This window comes from Gymnoscopelus microlampas, assembly GCF_963454915.1.
Source record: "Gymnoscopelus microlampas genome assembly, chromosome: 3".
Classification (NCBI taxonomy): domain Eukaryota; kingdom Metazoa; phylum Chordata; class Actinopteri; order Myctophiformes; family Myctophidae; genus Gymnoscopelus; species Gymnoscopelus microlampas.
In genome coordinates this window covers 17274284-17294871 of record NC_139940.1, presented here as the reverse complement: position 1 = coordinate 17294871, position 20588 = coordinate 17274284, and the positions used below count along the sequence as shown (strand labels likewise).

Here is a 20588-nt window from a genome sequence, read left to right as displayed (position 1 = left end):
TGGTTATTTTTTTATTTGACTGAACAATTATCAATGATCTGAAATATATTGTGCTGCTTGCAATGGAATGTGCCATTATATTCAAGCATTTTGCTTTAATTTTTACAAAAAAATGTAAGGTGTCTAAAAAAATCCAAAAAGCTCTCTACCACGTGCTAACCCAGAGCATCCTGTCAGGGGGCATGACCATGTGTTATGGACAGAGCTCTTCACAGGATGGCCACTGTGGAAGGTGGTAAAGGCAGGGGTAAAGGGAGCTCACTCCCGTCTCTGCAGGACATTTACAAGAGCAGGTGCTTGAGCAGGGCAAAAAGGATTAACATTATCTTAGCAACAAACTGTTTGTGATGAGGTGAAATAGGGAACGTGAGTTGCCTTACAGCCGAGGGCTCGAGGCTTCACAAAAGCTTTTCCCCAGTAGCTGTCGGAGCACTAAATGAGGACATGGACAAAGATCAAACATCAAAAAATAAGAAATTGCACTGCCACTATTATACTATAAATTCCAAGTGTTTACTTTTTAATGTTTAGTTCAAAGAGAAGGTTGTGTGCACATCCCACGCCTGTATTTAGGCCAGGTGCTGGACATCAAGGAAGAATCAAGAAAAAGAAGAAGGAAGTCCGCACACTGTTCTCAAGCTCCAAGTATTTGCCTGATGAAGACCTAGAAGGTCGAAACGTTGCAAAAATAAAAAGTGAGTTTCTTGGAGGTTGAGAACAGTGTGCGGACTTCCTCCTTCCTTTTTTCTCTACTTTTTAATGTATCCCAGGTTGTGACAGATCTGGGGAGAATTGCCCTACTCATAAAAGTCACAAAAGATACATACAAATTGAGAACACTGCAGAGTTCTCCAAAACCAGTCTGTTCCCTTCTGAGTGCCGACTGGCCTGGCTCCAATGTACTAAATAATAGTAACATGATTCAAGTAATATGCCAGCCTTCTCCATCAAGGAAAACATCGCAGCGATCAGTTGTCCTATTGGTTTACTCTTTACAACAATCAGACTCTTCACCAAGGAGTCTGCCCAGCTCCTTTTCCAAGTTTCATCATATTCAGGCTTGATTACTGATAATGCATGTTCTCTCAAACCTCCACAACTGATCCAGAATGTCAAGGCACTCTACCGGAGAGTCCGCCGGTCATCAAATTATTGGCTTTGTAATGCAACAAAAAACAAAAAAATCGACATGAATAACATGCTTCATGGAGTGTGTAATTGATAGAAAATAAGTCATTTTTTGGGTGAATTACCTTTAATTGAATATTCAGACTGAATATTCAGCCCTCATTTGGTGAATAGATTCAGTCCTCATATGGTGAAGAGTAGTGCAACACTGCCCCCTCCAGACCACTATATTTTAGGGTTAAGCAAAAACATCTGTTTTTACTATTAGTTGTTATTAATCAGCTACTGTATCAGTGGGGAAAAAAAAGGAAAACAGTTAAGATCTACCAACTAACACATGTCTATGCTTCAAGATTATGACTCTGATATGTATAGTGTTTAGGCTACGTCTCCCCCACCATTTGGACACACACACACACACACACACACACACACACACACACACACACACACACACACACACACACACACACACACACACACACACACACACACACACACACACACACACACACACACAGCTAGCATACTTATGTACAATCCATACACAGGCTTTGTTATTGTGCATTATTCTGCACATCCATCTCAATCTCCTGTCTGTGGGTCTTCAGGTGGCTGTAGAGGCCAAAAGTCTCTATTGGGGGCATATGTGAGTGGTTGACTTGGTAGGGGTTGTGTGAGGAGCCGTTTTGGTGGTGGATCTCTCCTTTCTTTGTTGCCTCTTGGTTTCCGCGGCACGTAGAGGTCCTTTTCTAGGTGTGCTGTGCCTTCATGGACCATGGCCTCCTCCCAGTTGTTGAGGAATATTATCTGAGCCACAGATACCCTGATTGTCAGATTGTAGTGGGGTTTTATGATTTTTCATCACTTTGATCGCTTTATAGAAGTCAACATGGTTGTTATTTTTTAGCTTCCTGGCAAGTAAATCAGTTTCAATTTTTTCTTAATATACCGGAGAGTATACTGTCTTCCTGTTTGTGTTTCTGGAGCAAAGAGAAAAGGAGCAGACCGCATGTCTGACAGGTTTTGTTGCCAATCTCTAGGTTGGGCCAACCTTTTCCTGTAAGACAGAGCATGGCACATTCCAGTCAGAGGCCTATTCCCATACACAGGTTTATGGGAATAATGCTTTAGTTGGTATTCCTAAATTGGCTTTACAATGATTATTAATGTCTGTGCATTGATTGATGAATTTCCCTTTTTATTTGACTATTTATTTATTTATGTTAAGCGGTGCCCAGACGCTTCTACAAATTACTTTGTGTATATGTCTGTCTATGACACCTGCAACTGATTACCAACTGATTACAAAGCAAACAGGACCGCAGCTCAACTAAAAACTTAAAAAGACATGCATGCATGCACACAAACGCTCACAGATAGGAAGCAAAACGCGGCCGCACACACGTTCATGCGCTCTAACAGCAGCCAGCAGTTTCCATCTTTAATTAGCACTATTTGCCATATTGTTGCTGTCGGGCAGAAACTCAGCTGTCTCCATTTTTCTCCATTATGTTATAACTCTCTGAGAGTTTTCGGAGAGATATCTCATGTAGCCGAAATAAATGATGGCCTTTTGCAGAAGTTATAAATCAGTGCTATTGAACACTATTATATTATATATTTACAAATATTGAACCAATGAAAACATACATTTGTACATACGATGTATATCATGGCAGCAGCCTGCTATTTTAATCTTTAATTAGCATTACTTAGAACACCTGAGTGTGATTTACTTAAAGTGGTGCTATTCAGCTGCCCATTTAAATGAATGAACAGAGCATTTACATTGTTCCTTTAGTTCATATAGCTCAATGAAATAAATTCATCAAATGCACCACTTAGTTACTTCGCACTGTGTGTGATTTTGAACTAGCAATTACAGTATACATATATCAAAACATGTAACATTATGTTATAACTTTCCATAGCACAGAATACAGGACGGCTGATTTTATTGGAATGATTATTCATCACTTTGACTGCTTTACAGAAGTCAACATGGTTGTTATTTTGTAGCTTCCTGGCAAGTGAATCAGCTCTAATAGTGTGAAAAAGAATGTGGTCTGACAGGTTTGGTTGCCAACCTCTAGGGCCAACCTTTTCTTGTAAGACAGAGCACGGCACATTCCAGTCAGAGGCCTCTTCGGTAACTTTAAAACAGGTTAACGGGCATTATTCCCATAATCAGGTTTATGGGAATAATGCCTCAGTTGGTATCCCAGAGGGTGGCTTTATACACTGATTATCAACGTCTGTTTATTGATTGATACATTTCCATTTTTAAGTAGTATTTACAGTATACATACAGTAAGAAAACAGTGAAAACATGTAAAAGCATGTTATCAGTTTCCATAGCATAGAATATAGGAAGGCTGACTTAATTTTATTAGAATCCAGAGTACAGCTTGAAGGCATCTGTGATCAGTGCGATTTTTGGTCTGAAACAACCCATTGACTTATAATGTAATAATGTTACAGTATCCTGTATCACTGTACTAAGCACAGCTTTGGCATCTTCTGTGATCTCCTTTTTCCCCTCGTGGAGTAGATGCAGCGTTATGGAAAATGCAACCTCCATTGCTCCAACATTACCAAAGGCAGGAATAGCGATCAGCAAAACCTCAACATCTTTGCTGCCATCATGGCTGTTGTAGGCATCATTTTGGCCAGTTTGGCTTGTTGACTCTCTGAGAGTTTTTTGTAGAGATATCTCATGTAGCCGAAATAAATGATGGCCTTTTGGAGAAGTTCTGGCATGATCCTAATCTCTCTGGAATGGACAAGCCTGGAATGGAAATTGTAGCAGTGGTACAGACAGCAGCAGCAGCAGCAACTTTTGAATCATACTTCCCTAGGTCAAAGATAGAGATGAGGAAGACTTGGTTTTCCATGAGTCCTCCCTCTGTCCGATCTTGGAGAGCATTTGCTCCTCACTGAAGTTCTTCTTTTAGGTATCAGTGTGGATGTCATGGTCAATCTTTGATTGAATCTGGTGGGGTGGTTGTCTTGAATGGCTGTCATAGTGGTCTCAGTCACGCCAGTCTCTTCTGGCCCATCTCCCTCTCCAAGACAATGGCATTGACAATGGTGGACTACTCTCTCCAGTCACAGTAATGTTCAGTTATATTTTCCAACTTGTCATGTGTCTCCGTTGTTTTGGATGGTGGGTGACTTTGATACAAATTCACATAGACCTCCTTTTCATTGAGGATGTCAGGATGTTCATAAAGAGACTCTTCTGACATGGTGCATCAGATGAAACAAAAATTATAGAACGTCTTTACATCTATGTATGGCTTCAGTGAATGCAAGGGATCAAGCTCAAGGTGAAGTTAATCGTGCTCATGCACACGTTTTCCACTCATAACCACCTAAAATCGAACATAATACAGTTAAACACCACAATGAATGTTAGCCATGAAATGATTGTGGACTATACTAGGCTGCTCAACAATGCCTCACAAAATAGTTTCCAAGTGATACAATATTTATTCTTTACACCGCAAGGATGCTGGGAATGACGTCATGTGTGGAATGAAAATTACAGGTGTCATAGATGCATAGCTGTCATAGATGCATGACAGCAACATATTTAACTGCCTGACTTCACCAGTCCTGCCTGCATTCTGTTAACATTTTGCATAGAAGCGACACACGTATGTTAGATTTTGTCTCATCAGGGTCATCATGGCTGAACCTATCTATGACAGTGCTGATACGAGTGGGGAAAACTATGATAACGAGATGATGGGGGAAGTTATGAGTGAAGCGCGGAACTATGTGAAAGTTGATCCTACTCAGTCATCAGCCAAAGCAAAAGAGGAACAATACCTCTTGGAGAATGTGACTCTGAATATTGCCATTACTGGAGAGAGCGGAGTGGGAAAGTCTTCCTTTGTCAACGCCATGCGAGGTCTTGGAAATGGAGAAGATGGGGCAGCAGAGACCGGAGCGACTGAGACCACTTTGAGAGCCATTCGATACAGCCACCCCTTCATGCCCAACGTTTACATTTGGGACCTGCCGGGAATTGGTACACCCAACTTCAAAGCTAAAAGGTATCTCAAAGAGGTTCAGTTTGACTCCTATGATTTCTTCATCATAATTGGCTCTCTTAGGTTCAAAGAGAATGATATCATGCTGGCCAAAGAGATCAAGAGGCTGAAGAAAGCGTTTTACTTTGTTCGATCGAAGGTTGATCAGGATGTGCACGCTGAAACCCGGAAAAAGAATGTCACTGAGGAGCAGGTTCTCACCAAGATCCGACTCAGCTGCAGAGAGAACCTTGCGGCTGTTGGAAGCCCCAAAGTCTTCCTCATCACCACCATGGACCTGGGGAAGTATGATTTCTATAAGCTGGTTGACTCCCTGAAGGACAACCTGTCTGACCACAAGTGGTCTGCTATGGTTGAAGCTCTGCCTGTATGCTCTCTGAGCATGATCGAGACAAAAAAAAGAGACCTTCTAAAAAGGGCAAGGGCCGCTGCTGCAGCTGCTGCCACCACAGTGCACATCCTTCTTATTCCTGGCTTCTCAATTGGTTGTGAGATTGGTATCATGGTAAAGTTCCTAGGGAAAGCCTTGATTTCCTTTGGGCTGGATGAAAAGTCCATCCAAGCACTGGCAGTGCGAGTCAACAAGCCACCAATTCAACTGAAATCAGTGATGAAATCTCGCTTTTCCAGGGGAGTAGATAAGACAGTGGTGGCCAATATGTTTCGCACAACAGGCATGATAGTGGCAAAGACTGTTGAGGCTATATTGTTTGGTGTCCCGGCCCTTTCAATGGTGATAGCATTTGCCACTACTCTTCAACTTCTATCTCAGGGAATAAAAGAAATGGCAGAAGATGCTAGAGCAGTGATTCTTGCAGCAGGTTTGTGATGAAATGATTGTAAAAATGATAGGCATGTAATGTTGTACTGTAAATGCTTTAAAATCTAGCATTTACATCATTTTACAATGGTCAGATAGGCATGATTTATGTACAGTACTCTATAGCAATGTTATTTGTAAAACTACCCAATTAAGGAGGATTGAGAAGGTTAACATACTGTAACATGAATAACATATTTAAACTATTGTGAATTAATTCATTATATAAGCATATGTATGCCTGTTATATGGAATGTCCCAGAGACAGTAAACATTCCGGACTTGATTTAGGGGAACATGTGTAGATAGAAAGGACACCTGCATTGTTTTTAATGGGAATGAGGAATTCATAACAATATCATCAATTCAATAATTCTTACTTCTTCTTATTGTCATCTGTTTTATTAAATACATATACTAAAATGCATTTGTTGGTAATGTATTATTCTCTCTTCTCTCTTTCCACAACATGACATTACAATTCAAGTCTATAATTTCTATACTGAGAGCTGATCATCTCAAGAATAAAACTACTACCACAACTAGAAAAAGTGCTCCTCGGAGCACAGGTCTCCGCCAGGCCATGAACCATTTGTGGTCAGAGAAAGACATGCAACTGAACTAGGCCCTTGCAAGAGTGTAGATTGCCAAAAAGGGTGACAAAAAGGATGATTAAAAATAGTTACATCAAGGTCCTCTGCCAGCTGCAAAGAAAACTCAAGACAGTCTATGTGACTTCTGAGACAAGTACGTGACAAACAGAACATAAACTCACATGCAGTAATAATACACCCGCTATGCTGCTGACTTTCCTGTTATGGGGCAGGAGCTGTGTCTTGAGAATCACCCCACCAACCACACTTTGTGTTGTCTTTGACAAATAAATGCCGTGAACCTGAGAGAAGTGGTGGTGTTGTCGATCTTCTGGGAGTGAGCCAAAAGATAGGCGTTACACTTGGTTAGAGTGTTAGACAGACAAAACATTACAACATAGTCATTTTTTTCTCATCAACATTGAATACCTGTTCACCTTGATGACACCACACCTATTGAAGCTATTATAGTTTAAGTGTACATAGAACAATGCCTGTTCACATTCACATTTGAATTCCGTGACCGGGATAGTCTACCATAGATGCATGATGAGTGATTAATGAGGGATTTTAATTGAATGCAGTGTCACAATAGTTTTATGCAAAGGTGCCTAACTTTGATCAGAGGTGAGCAAACTTTTAGGTTGGAGATCTGATTGATTGCGGGTCTACAGACTGTGGATCAAGGGTTTCCACATGGTGCCCCTTGCTAGTATTTACTTCACCTGCATGTTATTCCACCTGCTTAAGTATGTCCCTTTGATAAAACATTTTTAAATATATTTTTCGGGGGATTTTTCTGATATCTTACAGTGTGTAAAGAGACAGGAAAGAGAGTGACATGCGGCACAAGTATGCAGGGCTCTGGAATCAAACCTGGGACTGTCAGGCATCAGAGCCTATGTGGTATGTAAATGTAAATTAATGATAGAATACCTTATAACTAGATTATATAACAGTACATGTAGTACAGTCAAAAGTTATGCTAAAAGGATAACTCAAAAAAGCCTCAGGGGCTTGTTTCCATTGTTGGCCATTGTAACCTACTCAATTAATCAGTAAGACATACAATACATCCATACAATACAATACATATCAGTAAAAGCTCAGTAGCAGCAAAAGGTATTTTTCAGAAGGAGGGGTGGGAGCGGGGGGCAGAGGATGCTACTACCAAGGTGTTCAAAGTTGTTCTACTAAGGCTGATTTAAGGTCATCCATTATTTTTATTTTTTTATTTTTTATCCGTTAGTTTTGAGTTTGGGTAGGGGGTCGACATCTTCAATGGCTTTTGGCAAGGCATTCCACGTTTTGGTGGCAGCATATACAGCATAGTAGATTTTTTGTTAAATATTGTAATGACCGGATGTTTGAAGATTCCCCAGGAAGCGACATGTCAACTTCTGGATGCAGGAGACAGGTTTATTGCGGTTTATTGCAGTGATCACATACAAAGCTCAGCTCTTGAGCAACAGAAGGGAGTGGGTGCTGACAGACAGGGCCGCTTCTCCCTACACGCACACTACGCAGGTTGCGTGGGGCCCTGCCTACCCGGCGATCAAAGAGGCCCCCTCTCCGCCTCCTCCCTTCAGCAGAAAATAACGTGCATTACTGCGTTCACATCAGCGCAGGCTGCGCAGCACACTAAAACCGAAATAAAGTAACAAAAAAAGTAACTTTATCCGCGGGAAACCCGAAAAAAAATTGCGCATGCATGTGTCCCGTATCCTGCGTAGGGCCCCTGTGGAGTCTAAAGCGGCACTGCTGACAGAAACTGCCCCTATGTAGGTGAGAGGGTAATGTACTGTCTATTGGCCAAGTTGCAAGTGTGGTGGATAGTGTGAGTGTTGGTCTGACTCAGAAGTCACTCAAAGTAAATTGTCAAAGGACAAAAAGTGGCCGCACACACTGTTATAGCAAAAGATTGCAAAAAATGATTTAGGACGCAGAGTAAAAAAGACCAACGTTTCGGCAAACAAATGCCTTCTTCAGGGTATACAGAACAACATGCAAATGACACATACATATGGTGCCTGAGAGTAATGTCTGACAGAAGTCAGTCAGAACACAATAAGGACATCTGAATGGTTCTGGTGTTGTTTAATAATTACTTGGGTTGATACAGTTGTCGTGTGAGGTTCTATAGGAACAGAAAGAAAAACACATTAAACATGTACTGTACTCGATAGCCTGAAAATCAGTAATTAACAGCTATAATTATACACCCAACTCAAACCTACTATTACTGATAGGCTATGTATAGCCTGATAATAATTGTATTATAAGTGGAGTACAATGAATAGTTACATTTACATTACATTTCTATTCAATTACACAGTTAACCATGCATAAAGTTATTCATTACACCTATATGGTGAAGCAAATTCCAACACTTGCTTCAACAGCATGTGAACTAGAGGCACTCTATAACACCATCTGGCGGAGTTGCCAGTGCATTACAACTTTGACTGAGTGCCTCCAATGCCATTGCACATCAATTAACTACCATGATATCGAAATACGACGGCACTAGAACACACAAAAAACATACTACTTACCTCTGCCTAAATATTAGTAACACAGGAAACTTCAACAAAGCTGCGAACAACCTGAGAGAAAAGGCAAGAAGGGCTTTATATGCAATCAAAAGAAACTAATAAGCTAGACATCATAATACAAATCTGGTTAAAGATATTGGACTCTGTCATAGAACCCATCTCCCTCTATGGTTGCGAGATCTGGGGTCCCCTTGGCAACCAAGAATTTGAGAAATGGGACAAACACCAAACCGAGACTGCACACAGAACTCTGCAAATCCATCCTCCACACCCAACGGAAAACAAACAATGCTTGCAGGGCAGAATTAGGACGATACCCACTCATTATCAAAGTAAAGAAGAGAGCACTTACATTTTATAACCACCTAAAAGAAAGCATTTTAAATCTCATACCAATAAAGCTCCTTTGAATTGAATAGAAAAAAGGTATTGATATCAGCACCGCATGCAAGAGAAATACTGTATATGTCAGTCTCCCATATGTCTTTGCCTGTTGAGTTCCTTTTATTTATTTTGTAATGTTTCATTTCCTTTTTAATGGTGTTTGTCATTACCTGTCTTGTTGTAACCCAACTAATCCTGTATAAGTATCATTTGTCGACTAGGATATCACAGCAGATATGGATATGGGGATGATCTTTGATCTTGATGTCATTTACAGGACGTCATCACCATGACAATCAATGTATGACGCCTTTTTACTGCAGTTTGGGTGATTAAAAAGTTGTTTACAATGTCTTTCAGTGATGTTCAGGACTAGGCCAAATCATGGCCGATATGGGGATGATCTTGACGTCATCACTAGGACATCGTATGGACGGCTTTTTAGTGACCTAAAACAGCCTGATATACGGCCAGTTTGCAGTTCGGGTGAAGTTGTTTAGATGACGTCTTGGAAATGATGTAACAAGAATGAATGACATCTAGATGTCATGGTGAACGAGAGCTGGCAGTGGCTGGATGTTTGTGGGATGTGGGTTTGTGAGGGCAGGCCATATTCTGGCATGTGGCAGATTGTTGGTCGGTGTGCACGTGTGATTTCTGCTATGTAGGTGATTGATGTGGTTGGCATTGGTAGTTATAACATAGTTTGGGAATGTATGTAAATGTGAACAAATGATGGTAGGGCAGATGAGTGGATAGGAAATGGAAACGAGTAATGGTGTGTGTGTGTGTGTGTGTGATGTAAATGTGGCAAATATGCCCAATGTAGCAAATATGCCCAATGTAGTTTCACATACAAATGTAAATCTTTTGATCACTCTAAACGTAAAGTCAAGGGTGTTATTACGTTGTACCTCAACCAATGTCATTGTCACAAAACCTTGTGTAGAGACGGGATTGATGGCTTTTTTAAGGGAGGGATATGTTATATATTATCTATATGTTATAAATTATACATATGTTATATATATCGTTGCTGTCCAGCAGAAACCAGCTCCATTTTTCCGCTTTTGCGTTTTTCCCATAAATCAGTGCTATTGAACACCCTTTACGTCTGTGTGTTGATTCAAAAAATATTGCAGCAATGAAAAGTATTAAGAATTAATTTCGGCTAAACCAGCTAAGTCCAGCAAAGGGGGGTGGAGTTAGCTGGTTTTGCTGACTCCAGGCTCCACCCCCTTTTGACCTCCAACCTCATTGTGAGCATGGAGGTCAATTTAGCTGTTCTTATCAATGATGAACAAAACCTCCTAACTACATTTTGGAGTTAGCTGGTTGCTGCCGGACAGCAGAGATATATACATTTATGATATATTATATTAATTATTAGAGATGCACCGATCAATCGGCCACCGATTAAAAAAGCCGTTTTTTGGTCCAACCGGCTGGATTGGTGCTCGGCCAGTCACTGTCATAAATTCCGATTTTATGCCGGTCAAATTGAAACTGCGTTGGCACTGCGCAGCAACAGCATGATGATCAAAGTCGTGTGAGTCGACTCAGTAAACATTAGCAAGAGAAGCCCACAGATGGTGCTGATTACCATAGAAATATAAGGATACATATATTGAATATTTATATAATATGGAATATATTATATTCCATAATGCTGCACGCAGTTATAGCCTAGTCAATGTAGTGACTGTCGGTTCGTCAATCACGGGGAATTTAAAGGCAGTAAGTGCGTCAACAGGCTTCTCATACGGTCCATGCAAAAGATGTTGTAGACTACAGGAAAAAATAGCCTTTAAACATCCCTTTTATTGTAGCCAGATGCAAAGAAAAATCACCCCCTGACTCTCGTTGCATACTGTATGCTGTTGAAAAGACAACTTTGGCATGGACGTGTGTGTGTGTGTGTGTGTGTGTGTGTGTGTGTGTGTGTGTGTGTGTGTGTGTGTGTGTGTGTGTGTGTGTGTGTGTGTGTGTGTGTGTGTGCGTGTGTGCGCATGCAATGCGTGTGCGCGCACTTCTCTCATACAGACAGTGGCTGGCTGCTCCTCCTACCTGCAGGGTTGCCTCTTATTCCAAATAAATTACTAGGCGCCATCTGAAAAGTCCTTAATGCTGTAAACAGCTTCCAACAACAACTGGAAGCTGAAAAGACGTTGTGATGTGATGATATCAGCCATCCATTCCACACCGCTGGTTTAATTCATGTGCCTATACAGACGTCTTCTCATCTATCCAGCTGTGGCCTATTAAAGCTCGTTAGGACTCGTCTGAAAGTTTAACAGTCCACTGAGCAACAGAGTAGTGTAACATTTTTAGTCAGAGGTTAAAACAAGCCAAAACAGTGACATAAGGTGAGCTGAGAGAGATGAAGCAGGGACCCCCTTCTATATTGTATGACATTTTTACTTGGTCTGCTCTTTTTTCCCCTCTACACCTATATACCTCTTTGCCAAAAATAGCAGATCTACAAGCTTGTGAGCTTGTAGATCTGCTATTTTTGTCTTTAGTCCTCCTTAGAAATGGGATGCTAGTGGTTAATGTAAAAAATATCATATCACACAAAGATTTGGCGGCCTCCCCTGTAGTAACTCTGAGGACCCCCTAGGGGTCCCGGACCCCCTGTTGAAGACCCCAGAACTAGAGTGACATAAGGTAAATCTCAAGTACATTTTTTATTTGGGACTTTAGATTCCATAGCCCGAAGGGACAGTCATGGGTTTGATTGGTTGTTGTTGGTTGTCAGGCAATAACAGATTCCATAGCCTGAAGGGATAGTCATGGGTTTCATTGGTTGTTGTTGGTTGTCAGGGCAATATCACAACCAATCGGTGGCAACCAAGCAATGATGACGCGTTCCAGACCCTTTTTTAGCAAACCCGCCCCCTTTTTCCCACAAACAGAGCGTTCCTTACCAAACCCCGCCCCTTTTTCACAGACGCCCCGCCTCCCTTTAAAAGGTTTCAGGAGTTAACTCCCACTTCTTGCCAGACTCAGATATCTGTTCACTAGAACGAGAGCAAGAGCTCTCGTTCAAAATCAAGACGTCATGATGACGCCATGATGACTCAATGATGACGTTATGATGGCGTCCTCCGGTGACATTCAGTACTAGGCCAGATCACAGCCGATATGGGGATGATCTTGACGTCATCACCAGGACATCATATGGACGCCTTTTCAGTGACCTATAATGGTGGCTAGAGGAAGTCCATTTCCCAGCATGCACTGGGGCACCAAGGACTGTGTATTATTGTCTCCGCCAGGAGACTATGTTTTCACTTTCTGTCCCCCCCCCCTCGGCCAAGCTAACATTGGTCAAGCCTCACGTGACAATACGTTGAAAGAGTGTGCTCTGATTGGCTAGTGAGACGCATGACGTATAGCGGCCTATAAATAGATGTGTCACTTCGGAGCGCTGCGGTGCGCGTTCCGAAGTGACGTCAGTGCCATCAGCCAAGCTAACATTTAGTGGTTACATGTCGCCTTTCCGACAGACGGATAGGACACTTACACAGACAGGACGGATAGGACACTTACACAGACAGGACGGATAGGACACTTACACAGACAGGACGGATAGGACACTTACACAGACAGGACGGATAGGACACTTACACAGACAGGACGGATAGGACACTTACACAGACAGGACGGATAGGACACTTACACAGACAGGACGGATAGGACACTTATACAGACAGGACGGATAGGACACTTATACAGGCAGGACGGATAGGACACTTATACAGACAGGACGGATAGGACACTTATACAGACAGGACGGATAGGACACTTATACAGACAGTGTGTCATGTTACTATGACACAGTAACATGTTCTATTTTTTGTAAGAATTAGAACATTCCCAACATTCCCAACACAAGTCTGCTGGCGGAGACTTGTGCTCCGAGGAGCACATTTTCTAGTTGTTCTTATTTTTGTAATTTGAACATGGGAATGAGTATAGGGGTTATGTTATGGGTCATTGTGTTTAGTGTTTTGTTGTGGTGTTATTTGGTGATTCATGTTTGTGAGCGGTGTAGCCGCTCCTATAAGTGGGGTTGGGAATTCGTCTTTCCCTGTACTGTGATTGGCTGACTCTATTCACACCCTTTTCGCCGTACCGTGTTTGGCTGACTATTCAGACCCTTTGCTTTGATTTGCTAGCGAGACGCATGATGAAATAATAACCTATAAATAGCACCACGCACACAAAAAAACATTATTTTTTTAAAAGTGAGCTATCACTGTGATGACCACTGTTGTTTCTAAATAACACCGCTCACTTCACACTGGGTGTGATTGTTTTATGTAAATTTGTAAGTAAAACCATGAGTTTAAATGGCTGTTCATTTGGTCACTTCCTCTCCCCTTTTCCCATTATTATGTATAGTATGTGTTGGTATAGGAGTGTTGATGTTGGTTGATCCAATAGAGAGTTGTCATGGCTCTCATAGGCAACCAGACTTCAGGCCTATACAATACATTGCTCTTTGACACTATGCTGCATGCAATCAGATCAATATCAGTGTCTTGTATAAATGTACGACGACTTGACACAAAGCCAGATAACGTTGTGGTGACGTCTTTCAGTGACATTCAGAACTAGGCCAGTCACAGCTGATGCCATTAAAATAATGTATTTATTTTCTCATTTATATTCATTTTTGTTTACTTATCTAAAATATTTTGGTTGAACATTGGTTGAATATTTTGATGGGAATTTGCACCACATTCCCATCCAAATATTTCTTTTCACATTTCCATGAAGTATGTAATGGAAATGTACTTATTTGGGGGGTTTTGATTCAGTTACAGTAGTTAATTAGTCTACATAATATTAAAACAGAAATTTGCATTGAGTTGTTTTCTTTCTTTCTTTTTTTTAACATTAATTAATCTATTTGAAAAATCATGGTCATTGCTACTAACATTCCAAAAATTATCACACAAAAGGTTAAAAAAAAAGAAAACAAAAAAACAATGACATTTTCAATGACATTTCCAAACATAACAAGGACATAAAAGTCCTACTAATTTCTTGTGTCAGTAATTATAGCCTATTTAAATAGATACTTGCAAATTATGATATCCAGATATACTGTATAATATGTTGGTTAATTGTTCACATATGTATTTTATTTAGATGTATGCAGTTTGCTTATCCTTAGGTGACAAGTTTGTTATGTTTTTGATACTTGATGTTTACCTGCAAGCCTAGGTACTTTGTACTGTAGCCCTTTACTTCTTGTCTTAGCTCTGTTCTGTATTTTTAGCCGCTTGCTGAAAGCTGGCGACTCTACAGACAGACTAAGACCTAGTCGACACCCAAGCGACACCTGAGTGACACCTAAGTGTCATTGGCTGTCCTGGCTGTCCTTCACTCCTTTAAGCCAATGGCGACACGAATGGGGAGACGGCCCGCCCCCCGCAGTAACCGTGCTCCGCTGCGCTCCCCTCATTCACAGACAGTGCAAGTTTTACTGCAACCTCAGGCAGGAGGGTTAGCCTAAATGCTAGCGTGCTTCATTAGACCTAGTTTGGCTATTAAGTTATTATTTGGCCATGTTCACACTGACTTCAATCTTAGCTATTGTTGGGAAGACCCGTGTGGTGTCACAAAATGTTGCCACCACTTATATAAAAAACATTAGAGCGTTTAGCGTCGCAGATTCTGTGACGCTAAACGTTTTTTGGATTGCTTGTTTCTCTCGCCCAGGTTTGGCGAGAGAAACAAGCAATCCAAAAAACAAGTAATCAGGTCTATGAAAAGATTGGGGCAAAAAAAGCCTGCCGCAAGTGGCTATATTATGACTTTTGTCATTTCTTGTTATAATAATAATGCATAGTCCAATACACATTACATAATATGAACTAAATTCACAAGCAGTGAGCAACCATATACTGTACTCTTACTTCTATTCATAGGTACTGATATAGATTGAAATAAAATCTTACCACCAGCTCTCAGTTGAGATGTAATATTCTTGTTATTTGGATACAGTATGCCTTACTCAAAATTCTATTTTTCATTTGGGACAATACTGTTGTTACGCCTTAGATTCCCCTAGGCCGGGCCTAGGGGAATCCTAAGGCGCAACAAAAAGTGGACTCCCTCCTTCCCAGTCCCCAAACACAACCAGTCAACACCAGTTAAAAATCCAAAAAATGCTTATTGTATACTTAGTAGGTAAATTACCTCAGGGTGGGCCCCTGTACATAACATAGGAAGGAAGAAAGAAAAAAACCTATGCTTACCTTTAACAACAATACATAGATCTTACCTACTCTAAAGAAACACATGAACAAACTAGTAACAGAAAAAGAAAGGCCAGTGGCCTAACCTAACCCTAACCACAGTAAAACTATGCCTAACTTCAGCCTTGGTAATGTAGGGTTAAGGTTAGGTTTAGGCATAGTTGCAAAAACGAGAACTGTCAATCACAGCGACTACTGGCCAATCACAGCAGGGTTTGCCTAGAACTGAAGTGGAATCCATAGTAACGCGTCACTGGCTGCAGTTACATGGACAGGTATATTCCACTTATATTCAGAATTCATTCAGAATAAAAATGCTCATGTAAACACATCAATTGCAATAGAATATACCATTCCGGTTTGATCTGAATTAATTTTCATTTGGGTTTGGAGGGGTGGTATATACCGTTTGAATCGGTATATATATACCAATCGGAATTTACCATATAAACAATGTATTCTGAACGCTCCTCTCTGTCTGGAATACATGCATTCTTTTCCGTGCTCAGAGCCCAGCCAATAGGCAGAGTAGGCAATTGGCATTAAGCTGGGGGGCGTCCACCAAGCCAAGATTTAAGTTTTCTGTTTTTAAAGAATAGAAAAATATACATATTTGGACATGATTCAAATTTGGACATGCCTAAATAAAGTGACTAAAGGGGTGCATATTTTTGATAAGCGCAAATGGACGTGCGTACAGTACCAGCCGGCGTATAAATCACTGATATGTGTGTGTATCGCCGGTCTTCCTCATTTTTGTCTGACAGTCAGAGGCGCGTTCATGTGGAGAATAATTTGCATTGCTCCACGCCCCATTTAAGAACATAAAAGGCAACCGTAAACTGACGATACGTCACTACTCTTCAAAAGGGACAGATCTACAAGCTGACGCACTGCATGACAAATTGTAGATCAGCGCAAGCGAGTCCCTCGCACAATTAAACGTTTATAAAGTAAATAGCCGACTCTCACGTGTAATGAAGAGAATAAGAAGTTTTTTTTACAGTTTAACCTCCTGAACAAAGGCTAATAAAACTTGGAATGGATATTATATTGTTACGTCCTTGTCTAGGGGACAAAGAGATGCAACATAAAGTGGGAGTGAAACCCGTTTTTATTTAGAACTTAATATATATTTACATGAACTTAAATAGACTTTAACATGCGTGTGCGGGCGATGGCCTCCATAAGATGAAACTGAGGGTGGAACACACGCGTTGCATGATGACCTAGATTTAAAAACGTCAGAGGCTTGATATGTTTGACATTTCAAATCTGTTTGAATATACAACAACTCAACATGTATTGATAGAAGCATTGAAGAATGCATTCCAGAGAATTTAAGGAGTGCTGCATTCATCCCTAGATAGATATGTGCAGAAACCGGTTTATTAGTTTTGTGGTAGAGCAAAGTATAACATGACACGAACATGTGTGCACAATGCTCTTGCAACAGCCACGTGAATGGCAAAGATGTGCAGCACAGCACGTAAGTTACATTTCTCTCTCTCTCTCTCTCCGGTAAAGATTGTTCCTCCATCACAGGCTCAGATCCTCGGAGCGTCCGTTCTCCTGGACAAGTCTGGGCGTGACCATTACATACTTATTAAATGACGCTATAGAATAGAATCATTCATTTTATCCCTCAGCACCAACCGTGGCCGAATTAGAGATGTAATAGGTCATTTTTGGCCAATTCTGACAGCACTACTAAGCACAGACAGTGCTGGTCCTGAGGAATCTGGTGCCCTAGGCAGGATTTTACCTGCCCCCCCCCCCCCCCCCCATAGCCTATTGCAGAAATGAATTAGGCCCCCACAAAATTCCACCCGCACCCTCAGAGATTCCTCCTCGATGTCCCTGGTACAAATCTACGTACTATGGGTGACCGGGCCTTCGCCGCGCCTATGGAACAGCCTTCCTATTGACCTGAGAGCACCACAGACCCTGGACTCTTTTAAGATAGGCCTGAAAACGTTTTTGTTTCAGAGGGCATTTTCATGTTGAATTGTTGTTTAGTCATATCTGTTTTTAAACCGGGCTTTTTAACTTTATATGATTGATGATGTTTTACCTTGTGGCACTTTGAGATTCCTTGTGAATGAAAAGTGCATTACAAATAAAATGTATTATTATTATTATTATTATTATTAATAATAAATAAGGCTTTTTCACAAACACAAGTAACTAGGACACTGTGTAAATTACAAAAGCCAAATTACAATTTACAATTTTGGCATTTAGCAGATGTGATTTACAGTAATCAAGATAAACACGAGGTAATACATCAAATGCATAGAGACAGTGTAGTGCCTCAGTAATCTAGGATCATAAATAAACCAATAACCTATCATCAGTCTAACATTATAATAATATAAAAAAATAAATAATATCTACATTGAAACTATACACACTATTAGGATGCCAGGTCAACAATGACCTGGCATCTGTCTAAATAACATGCTATCTAATTTACATTTTAACGTTTGCATAAGACTGCATGGTCGTCAAGGCTAGAACATTTAAAACAAAACTATTTTTTATGGATATAAATAAGTAAACACAGTGATTCTCTGGCAAATATATGGACATTGTATTTGAACACATATGAACAAATGTACCTTGACATGGAACACAGAGATTATACACATTTATCTATAAACCAGTGTAAAACGATTCGATACGATTATTTGCATTGCAAAACGATTCGATATGATACAAAGTCAAACAATATGATATTTTGCTTTTTGCATATCGATATAGTAGATAATTGAAAATTAAAAACGATTTTTCGATGCAGTTACTATATATCTTTACACCTCTACTTCCTACCAATCCGCACCACCGTGCCATGGTAGTCCTTGATGACTGCAGAGAATCTGATTATTTTGATATCGGGCTTTTGGGGGCGGAGGTCATGCCACTGATACTCTGGAGACAGTACCTTGGTGGGTTTATGGAGCCACAGGTAGACGTTATAATGACTCTCTTCCTGCCACGCTGCTTCGATGCCCTGCCGGGCGTCCAGCTCAAAGTTGTCATTGCACGTCCACAGCATGTGATGGACGGACGCCGGCTCCCCTCCGAACGCGCCCACGGCGTAGTAGAAGTCGCCCTCGTCGGCGGCCATGAATGCTTTCGACTCCGGCCTGCGTTCGTAGATGAACTCGCTGCGCTCTTGGAAGTAGTGATTTGGGGCCAACACGGCAACCAGCTGCCCTAGAGTCTCGGTTCCCCAGTGGCCATGGAACTTCGAATCGACGTCGAAACAGAACAGGTACTCAGCGCCATCCCGTAGGTCAGTTTCGATAAATTTGGCAATATGTTTGAACCTGCCGGCTCCGATCTCCTGCCAGCGTTTTAAGTTTGGCGCCGGCCTGACAAACAACTCTCGTCCGGCGGCCAGCTTGACGGAGGGGACTTCGTCCGGCCGATCCGTAAAGACGTAGTAATGAACACTAAATCCCACGAAGAAGTGACTCTCTGCGGTTTCCAGGAAATCTTTTAGGAAACGGATGTACTCTCCAACGGCAAAGACAGTGGTCGCCACGGTGATGTTGCAGGGTTTATAGATGCCGTCCAACAGTACGGGGTCAAAGGTGCTTTCCCAGACGATGGGAGCTAACCACGGGCTCACCGGGACAATGTCGGTGCGGTAACCCCCGGTGACTCTGGGTTTCGTGTAGTGCAGATGGTCCTTTGCTATTGCTTCTGTCGGACACGACAGGGCCTTGAAAGACAGGTGGCGCCGTTGACCCTGTGGGCCAACAGGGCCACCTGTCTTCAAAGTGGAATACAGGTGGTAAACAGAGGCCGACATCCCCACAATTAATATTAGACACAAGGCCCTCCTATTGTTCCAAAAGAACCGACATGGGCCGTCTGGAAGCCAGGACCAGATGCGGGTCATCTTCTGGGTCTAGTCAGGCGAATAGTCTTAGATAGTCGAAGAGTGGATTGAATACTGAAGCTTCTCGGCTCACTGTGTTATAACCACCCTTTATATAGTGCTTGGCGCAACAAAAAGTGAACTCCCTCCTCCCCAGTCCCCAAACACACCCCTGACTAAACCACATTGACACAGGCAGACACAGATACATACAATAGTGTGTGCGGTTGAAGGCTGGCAAAGACAGCCAATCACCTGCGAGAATCCACCTACTAGTAGCCACTCACATTCATAAATCACCCACACCAGCTGGCAAACACACACACACACACACACACACACACACACACACACACACACACACACACACACACACACACACATTTTTTGACTAGCTGCACATCTCTAGTACACAGTTTGGCATGATAACCATTGCAGACTAATAGCTTAGTGGTAGTTATCACGCGTTGAATATGTGGACCCCTATTATTGTCACATGTAAATTGTTACAACAAATATATGAACATGGTCTTTTAATGCAAGATTAGGCCTATTAATATCTCCAATTTGAAAGTGTGTGCTGTGAACCAACATGTTCCTAATGGCTATAGAAAACGGCTCACCATTCTAAGCTTTCATTTGAGTGGTAACATGCGGTTGTAAAACACATACTGTAGACCTAAATTTCCCTAAACATACTGTACACTAGTAAAACAAATAGAACTTCTGTACAAACACCTTCTTGCTCCATTGCAGTTTGCATATACTGTAGGTCTTGGCACGGTGGTGTACAGGATGCTACTAGCGACACTATTCAACCCCGCCTGTTTGTGTTTTAACTCTGTATGATGCCAGCATTTCAGGTGAGCTCTGTTCATCTACTCTA

At 41.4% G+C, this 20588-nt stretch overlaps 2 protein-coding genes across 2 annotated transcripts; one reads left to right on the top strand and one right to left on the bottom strand.

The window, feature by feature from the left end:
* Positions 1-4821: 4821 nt before the first annotated feature.
* LOC311041749 (interferon-inducible GTPase 5-like) lies at positions 4822-6018 on the top strand (the record flags this gene model as incomplete). The annotated part of the gene is made up of 1 exon (XM_084052233.1): positions 4822-6018. One exon carries the CDS (start codon positions 4822-4824, stop codon positions 6016-6018), a length of 1197 nt encoding a protein of 398 aa, XP_083908359.1.
* A 9690-nt stretch (positions 6019-15708) lies between these two features.
* Positions 15709-19808, bottom strand: LOC311042510 (globoside alpha-1,3-N-acetylgalactosaminyltransferase 1-like). The gene has a single exon (XM_084053290.1). The coding sequence runs from the start codon at positions 19721-19723 to the stop codon at positions 18635-18637; it is 1089 nt and encodes a 362-aa protein (XP_083909416.1). The 5' UTR covers positions 19724-19808; the 3' UTR covers positions 15709-18634.
* Positions 19809-20588: the final 780 nt, after the last annotated feature.

Coding starts and splice junctions, on each gene's coding strand:
- LOC311042510 (XM_084053290.1), bottom strand. CDS start 19,723: ATGACCCGCATCTGGTCCTGGCTTCCAGACGGCCCATGTCGGTTCTTT.